The sequence below is a fragment of the Ichthyophthirius multifiliis genome (assembly GCF_000220395.1).
Source record: "Ichthyophthirius multifiliis unplaced genomic scaffold scaff_1120509250340, whole genome shotgun sequence".
Taxonomy (NCBI): domain Eukaryota; phylum Ciliophora; class Oligohymenophorea; order Hymenostomatida; genus Ichthyophthirius; species Ichthyophthirius multifiliis.
The window spans coordinates 4,103-12,793 of NW_004086835.1; the positions used below are offsets into that span (position 1 = coordinate 4,103).

The 8,691-nt window shown below is 15.6% G+C and overlaps 1 protein-coding gene across 1 annotated transcript, besides 14 other annotated features; it reads right to left on the reverse strand. All coding sequences in view use genetic code 6, as the record gives it.

The window, feature by feature from the left end:
- Positions 1 to 461: 461 nt before the first annotated feature.
- Positions 462 to 500: a microsatellite.
- Positions 501 to 537: 37 nt separating this feature from the next.
- Positions 538 to 593: a microsatellite.
- Positions 551 to 589: a microsatellite.
- A 58-nt stretch (positions 594 to 651) lies between the features above and the next one.
- IMG5_066900 (ligand-effect modulator 3 LEM3 family protein, putative) lies at positions 652 to 2,053 on the reverse strand (the record flags this gene model as incomplete). Its single annotated transcript, XM_004036860.1, has 5 exons — positions 652 to 836; positions 993 to 1,103; positions 1,164 to 1,313; positions 1,360 to 1,806; positions 1,864 to 2,053. The coding sequence occupies 5 exons, from the start codon at positions 2,051 to 2,053 to the stop codon at positions 652 to 654; spliced, it is 1,083 nt and encodes a 360-aa protein (XP_004036908.1).
- Positions 860 to 914: a microsatellite.
- Positions 877 to 981: a microsatellite.
- Positions 879 to 986: a microsatellite.
- Positions 2,054 to 2,928: 875 nt separating the features above from the next.
- Positions 2,929 to 2,973: a microsatellite.
- Positions 2,974 to 4,801: 1,828 nt separating this feature from the next.
- Positions 4,802 to 4,858: a microsatellite.
- A 977-nt stretch (positions 4,859 to 5,835) lies between these two features.
- Positions 5,836 to 5,907: a microsatellite.
- Positions 5,849 to 5,899: a microsatellite.
- A 359-nt stretch (positions 5,908 to 6,266) lies between the features above and the next one.
- Positions 6,267 to 6,316: a microsatellite.
- Positions 6,317 to 7,616: 1,300 nt separating this feature from the next.
- Positions 7,617 to 7,659: a microsatellite.
- Positions 7,660 to 7,845: 186 nt separating this feature from the next.
- Positions 7,846 to 7,907: a microsatellite.
- Positions 7,853 to 7,927: a microsatellite.
- Positions 7,928 to 8,691: the final 764 nt, after the last annotated feature.

The window sequence follows — 8,691 nt, forward strand, 5'->3', positions numbered from 1 at the left end:
TAATATTTTAAGACTGCTATGACTTAAATTGCTATATATAATAGTTATATGTAAAAAGGTAAAATTGACTTTTTATTTATTGTTGGCGGTAAAAAATAATCTGATGAAGAAATGATTAAAAGTGCAAAAGATTTAATTAATTAAGAAACAAATAAATTAATTGATAATGTATTTTTTTTAAAAAAAATTAATTTATATATAAATGTATTATTTAAGGATGCGCCTACAATTTTAGGATTAATATGTACTTAAACTTAAAGTAACTATTCTAATTTTTAATTTGAAAGTAATAATGAATTAGTTAATTTGCTTGAATATATAAATGGATCGAAACAACTATATGATAATAGTAATTTAAACCCTATTAATAAATAAGAAAAATATTTTTCATTAAATAAAATAGAGGAATAAAATAAAATATAATATAGTGATAAAGAAAAATATATATTAATTTGAAAAATTAATTAAATAATTAATATAATTAAATTAATTATATAATTTTTAAATTTATTAACGTCTTTTTTTAATTATATATTTAAAAAAATTATTTTATTAAAGAAAAAAAATATTAAATTAAAAAAATAATTAATTTTTTTTTATAAACTATTCATATTTACATAATATAAATGATTTAAAAAATAACAAAAATATTCAATACTAATTTTGCTTATAAAATTTATATTTAAAATGGTAAATTACTAATACGATTCCTATTAAAAACGAAACAGAACCTGCAATTAAATGTGAAATGACTAAAACAGGATTTTTTCCACCTATTGAGTTAACAGTACTTATAATAAAAGATTTTTAAGAATCAAAAAATTGAGAATCATATTCTAAAAGCAATATAAAATTATATTTTATAAATAAAAAAAAAAATATTTATATATTATAATAAATATATATATAAATAATAAATATATAAAAAAAAATTATATATATAAATATAAATATATATATATATATATATATATATATATATATATTATCACTGTTTTTAACTTAAACAACATAAGAACCTGGCTATAAATTTTATTCAATTCTTCCCCATAATTTTTTGAATTTGGACAATCCTGAAGGCCTCATCCAATTTTGAACTCTTTCTTTACATTTAATGTATAATTAAAAGTATAATTTTTTTTTAAAAAATAAAAACAATATACCATCCTCTAAATCAAGCCATTATTTATCTTTATAATCTTAAGTATTTAAATTTTTCATATATTTTTTATCATAATTCCACGAAATATTAGTACTATTTACAAAAATCTCATTTTATTTTTAAACCTCAGAATTATAAATTTTATACTCATCTTTTATAATTATTTTTATAAAAAATTTCATGATTAAAAAAAATACCATTAAAAATCGTAAAAGCCCTTAAACCACAAGGAAAAGCAACGTCATTTAATTAACTATTTTAAAATATTTTTCCATTTAAATTTTTTAAAATAATTTCTTTAGATGGATTATTTTAATTTATTTATTTTTAAAATTTTTCATTTAAATCCATATTAGTTCTAAAAGGTTTACATCTATTAGAATTTAACGAATCATTTGAATTAGAATAAAGTTAACTATAGTCATAACTTTCGAGATAAATTTGATGATTTTAATTGAAGTTTTTCATCTCATAATATACAAAAATTGGTTGTTTCATTGTTTATTCTATTTATAGTATAAATTCACAAATTGAAGTTTCTGAAGGATTTAAACATTTATCTAGTATTCCATAGTTTACTTTATATTCTATTACTTCTTCATTTTTTATTGCAAATATAATGCCTGCAATTAATAAATATAAACCTATTTTTTTATTGTGTTTTTAGTATTATTTATAAATTGTATTTTTATAAAAAGAACCTGATACTAAATATATTGTTCCTCCAAACAATTTATTTGAACTTTTCCATTAATTTAACTCTTCTTCTTCTTGTTATGTAAAATCTTTCTTTTCTTATTAGATATTCACTTTTTAAGGGAGATTTTATTCAGATATATTTGGAAGAGGATATTCTTGTCCGATATTCCTTTCATTTTCATTTAAACTCATCTATTTTTTTTAATATAAAATAATTGTTTTGCTTAATTTACTTTTCGTTTTTTTTTTTTAAATCAATTAATAAATAACATTAAAATAATAAATATTAAAAATTTAAAATTTATTAATATTTTTTTTTGATAAAAAATAATAATCTTGATTTATTCATTTTTTGTTAAACTTAAACATAGAAAATACTTATTTAATATATAGATATAATATAGTTTTACATAATTTAATATATTATATAAAAATAGGAAATATTTTTATAGAGTATTTTTAAATATTTATTATTTAGTGTTTTTTATATATTTATTAATTAATGCCTTATATAATTAATAATTAAAACAAATAATATAAATATATTAATTATTTATCATTTATTAATATCAATTTTATCAATCTATATTTCTACTCTAATGTTAAATTCCTTTTAGACAATTTTTTAAATCTTTCAATTATAAAAATAAATTATTATTTTTCAAAAATAATAAAATATTTTACTTATTTTATTGACTCTATTTAAAAGGTATAAATTTAATGATATTAAATAAATGTATTAGTAAATTCCCTTTGTTTTTCTTCAAAGCTTTTATTTAAAGGATTATTAGGATCTATGTCAACTATGTATTTTATTTATTATAGTTTTTATTATAAAAAAGCTTTTAAATATTAATAAAATTTATTTTTTACTTAAATATTGCAAAAACTATAATTAATAATTTTCAGAATTATTTAATTATTCAATATTCTTTTTACATTTTATCCATTAATCTAGTTTTTATTTAAATTTTTATTCATTTAAAATATTTTCATCATGTAATGTTCTATTTTCTTTCCTTAATTTTATATTTTATTTTAATTTTTTAAAAATAAATAAAAAAAAGATATTATATATATATATATATATATATATATATATATATTTATATTTTTTATATATAATTAGAATACATTTCTTTTATCAATGTTTATTACTTTTCTAATAATTTAACAGCTTATAAAAATTATTATTCTATTTACTCATTTTAATTTAAAAAACTATCTAAAAAATCGGATTTAACAATTAATTTTGTAAATCTTTTTTTATTTAATAAAAAATATTGAAATTTCATTGTAAAATAATAGTTACTTAAATAAAAATTATTATTCTTCAATATTATTGTCTTCTCTTAATAGTTTTTTTCCTTTATTTTTTATTTAATTGCACATTTTAATAACAGAAGAAAGACAACTTTCAACACTTTTCTAATTTTCAATAAGTTCTTTTAAAAGATTCATCATTAAAATTAGATATTCTTTATCTTAAGAATATTCTTTATTATTTTATATGGACGAAGTTAAAAATTCAGTAAATAATATATGATATCCGTGATATTATTTCATTTATTTAATTTCCTTTATTTCATCTATTATACTTTTTACAGTTGTACTTATAAACTATTTTTTATAATTATTTTTTATTAATAATAAAATATACGTTTCTTTATTCTTATGTATTTTAAATTTATTATTAAGAAATTATTATTTAATCTTAAACCTCTTTTATCAAATAATTGCTTAAATTTAAACCTTGTTCATGTTTTTAAAGCAATGTATTTAATTTTTCTATTATTTTTTATGAAAAATATAATAAAATAATCATTAGTATTATTATTTTTACTTTTAATATTTTTATCTATTAATTCAAAATGTGTTATTGGATGAAAATTTACTCTTATTAAATTTATTTTATCTCCTATATTATTATGTAAATTTACACAAAATTCCCAATCTATAATTTTTGGATATTCAATAATTATATTTCTCAATATATTTCTAATTTATTTAGAATTCGGAATATTATAATATTTTTTTTTTTTAAATATACATTTAATTATCTAAAAGTTCTTTAAAAGAAATATTCTCGTTTTCTGGTACATTAACTAACTTTATATATAAATATATACATTTATTTATTTATTTAATATAATCATAATAAATTAATTATAAAATTATTCAAATATATATTACTAAATATTATATTTATAAAGTATTTTCTAATAAATTCTGCATTAAACTATAAAATTTTTATAATGCGAATTTTAATCCTTATAATGTTTTATCATATTTAATATCGTATCTAGTATTAAACCAATCAGTAAATTATTTAATATGTATTATTTCTATTTATTATTTTTTTAATATAATATACATAAACATAAATAATGAATGATAAATTTTAAAATAATATTATATTGAAGAAAAAAATACCTGTACTCATAAAAAATCTTTTAAAAATAAAAGATAATTATAATATTTTAATCTAAAAATAAATATATACTAAAAATGATAATTTTAATTGATTTTAATTATTTATATATTTTATTAAGTTAATAAAAATAATTTATTTATTATATAAATAAATACATTAATACTTTTATCATATTTTTTAATAAGTTATTATATATTTTAATTAAATTTTTAATGAAATTAAAAAAAATAGATTCAAATATTGATTTTAATGTTAAGAATAGTTTAATATTACTTTCATCAAAAAAAAAACTTCAAAATACATTAAAATAAATATCTTAATTATAATTATTACATATAAAGCATTTCATAGGTCTAAACTCAAATTATTTTCACCCATAAATTTTCAATTAAAATTTTTTAACTGAAATATATAAAAAAAAGGATGGTCTAAAACATTTATTGCAATAAGGTTAAGAAGTTTTTATTTTATAGTTATAAAAAGTACTTATAATAAATAATAATTAAATATATATATATATATATATATATATATATATATATATATATATATATATATATATAGAACGGTAAAAACAGTTAATATACATGGAAAAAAGCAAAAGAATTAGCATTTATATATATATTAAATTCCCGTCAATAAACCCTAAATTCTGAATAAAGATTAAGCAATATTTCCTAATCTGAATAAATTATATCCCCTAGTACAATTGGTTAACATTTCTAATCTTTAAATGAATATCGAATTCTTTAATTTTCAATAATTCTCGAATAAATGAATATTTGGATAGAATTAGGAGATTATATAAACGTGCTAAATAAATTTTATGAATATAATAATTTTATAAATTAAAAATTCGAAAAAAGGGATAAATATGAAATATATATACACTCTTAAATTTTGTTAGTTATTTCTCTATTAATGTCTAAAGTAAAAGAATACTAAAAAAGTATAATATAATACGAACAATATATTAATTTATTCGAAAACCAAATAATAAACGATACTGTTTTCATAAAATAATTCTGTAATAATAATCAAGAAGAAATATATAATTTTATATTCTTATTTTTACTTTCTTATAAAGAATTTATCCGAATATTATAAAAAAACAACAATTTTTTCAAAGCCGAACCTTTAGTGATAAAATATACGCAATATATAGCTCAATTTAAGAATAAATAAGCTTAAAATTAACTCTAAATAGATATTTTAGACCGAAAAATAACCAAAATACTCTCTATTTAACAACAATAAATCAAAAATAAATGCTTTAATATTGCTTAATCAAATACTATATTTACAGATTTAATTAAAAATGAAGAATAAATTAATAATAATAGACATGTTTTTAATAAATTCAATTTTAAATCTTTTCATGGAAATAATAAAAATTCAGTATATAATATTATTTCTGAAGAAGATAAAGATTCTTTATTTATTTAAAAGAAAAATAATTAAGTGTAAATACGCCCAAAAATCAAACTAAAAAACTACGTAAGGCATAAACATAGTTTTTTTAAATAAAATAGAATATTTCTTCTCATTAATAGACTGTTTTTTCGCCTCAGTAAACTGTTTATTCATCTTAGTAGACTGTTTTTACTCCTTATAATGAAAAAAAGGGAAAGGTTAAATTTGCTTTTACTAAAAACTCGTTTTGTTTGGCATTAACAGAGGAAAAAGATCCAAAATAAAATTATAGATCACCTCTAATAACAATTAAAAATTACAAAAAACAATAAAAAAATGGAGAAATTAACGTAAACATATTCAAAGGAAAAAAAACACTGAAATATTTAATGAAATAATATAGTAAAACTAAAATGAAATCTCCTAAATATATTAAAAAGTCGTTTTTAAAAATAATGGATTTTTATAATAATAAAGGCCTTAAAAATTCTATAGTACAATAGATAATTTCAAAAATAATAAAAATTTAAATGAAAAATATCCTAAAATCAATTAAATAATAAATATAAAAAACTAAGAATAAGAAATTAAAAACTTATAATAAAAATACATTTAATTAAAAATAAAAACTAAAACAATTTCTTTTATAAACAAACTGAAAAATAAGCTTTTCTAAAAAAATACTAATAATAATAATTAATATAAGAAAATTTATTCGAAAAGGAGGTATTTTAATTGAAAATGCAAGTGATTTTTCCCAAACTACATTAAATAATTAAAGTATTTTATAAAATAAAGAGACAATTAAAAACGAAATTAAAAAAATTAAAATAATTCCTCCCAAAAAATATGAAACTAGCAAACCTTCATAAAGCCAATTTTTAAAAGAAGAATAAGAAGTCATAGTACATCCGAATTCTTTATTGGAAAAATTTAAAACTGAATTTAATGAAGAATTGACTTCTAAATTTCAAATTATTAAATAGACTTAAAAAATTATAGGATTAAATAAAAAAAAACTATTAATAATCCCAATTCTAAAAACTAAATGAGATTATGAATATAATATAAATAGATGTTAATAATGTATAAATAAAATCTAATAACATCTTAAATAGCGAAAATTCTTTTTTATCATAAAATTCTTCCATTATTGAAAACACACACTAAAATTAAAGATTATTAAGTGCATAAGATAAAACAAAAATTGATATGAGTAAAATCAGTAATTTCAATTAATAAGAGTTTCAATCACAAAGATAATCAGATTAAAATTTCTTCAGAGATAATTTTTTATCTAATATAACAGTTTAAAATAATATATCTGCTATTGCGCATACTAAAATAAATTAATATGAATAAATGATTAAATAATATAATTAACTTTAAGTAAATTAATAATATATACATTTTATTTTATTTTTCAAAAAAAATCGTATTTAAAGGAATCTTTTTCTAAAGAAGGTGATATTAGTAATTCAAGAACTTTAAGATAAAATAGATAGTGGATAAATTCAGTTTAATAATCAAGTTTTAGTTAAAATCATAATATAGCTGTGAGAACTATTAGAAATCAATATAATAAGCTTAAATAAGTTTATGAATTCGATAATTTACTAATTTAGAAAAAAATTATTAATTAATAAATTGAAAAAAAGCCTTTTAAGGACTTGGTTTTATTATTAAAACAAGCATAAATGGAAAACGAATTAACTAATACATTTGATGATTTAATAAAATAACTAAGTTCTAGTAATAAATACATAAATATTATTATCAAAGTCTAAAATTTAATCAGAAAATGGATTAGTAATAATAAATTATTAAAAGAAAAAAGTTAGGAACAAAACAATAATGCATAATAATAATCTTTGAAAAAATAAGAAATAAAAAAAAAATAATTAAAATAATATTAATTGTAATATGAAAATATAATAGTAAGATAAAAATAAAAATCGGATTAAATAGGAAATCATAGAAATTCAAAACAAGTATTTTCTCCTATGAATGTATTTAAAAATCTTAATAAATTCAAAAATAATTTAATATAATCTAATTGCGGATTAATTTTAAAAAAATCAAATATTAATAATAAACCTTATCCACCTTTTAAATTTATGATAATATAAAATAGTAAATAAATAATATATATAAATTAATATTTATAAATATATATATATATATATATATATATATATATATATATATACTATTTATATTTTTATAATATTTATTATTATTAATAAATCAAAAGATGTTCCTTTTATATGGAAAGTAAAGCATAATTCTAAGTCTATATAATAATTTTAACATTAACTAGTTTTATAATGCAATTAATTTAAACATTTAATAACTTTAGACTTTGAAAATTGTGAATAATAGATAGAAAATTAAAATTATTATACTATTTGGCCTATATATTTTATAGCTTTTTAAAAATATTTATAAAGCTAAAATATTAAAATAATTTTGAACGATTATCATAACAATAAATAAATTTAATTAGAATAAGTAAAATTTAAATTGTTTGAATTTAATTCATAAAAATATGAAGATAATATTACAAATTACGATTTGTCATCTATTGGAGATTTAAAAGATTTAATAAATATATATATAAAATATTTTATTACATAAGTAAGAAAACCAAATGGAAACTCAATTGAATTTAAAAAAATTTAACCATTCCCAGAATGGAAAATTAGATATATAAGGTTTTTGTAAAAATAAGTTACTAGTTTTATTACAAAACATTTAGAACATGACTAAAGATATATAGAAGATATGAAAAATATTATGAACAACTATAAATAATAATTAAATAATTGGAATGATATTATTACTAAAAATACAGAAAAAAGTATCAAATAAAGCCATTGTTTAGGAATATTGATTAAAAAATGTACAGAAGGATATTATTATTTATTAATTATTAAAGTTATTTTTCATTCTGATTTAACTTGTTTAATAGATAATTAAGTAT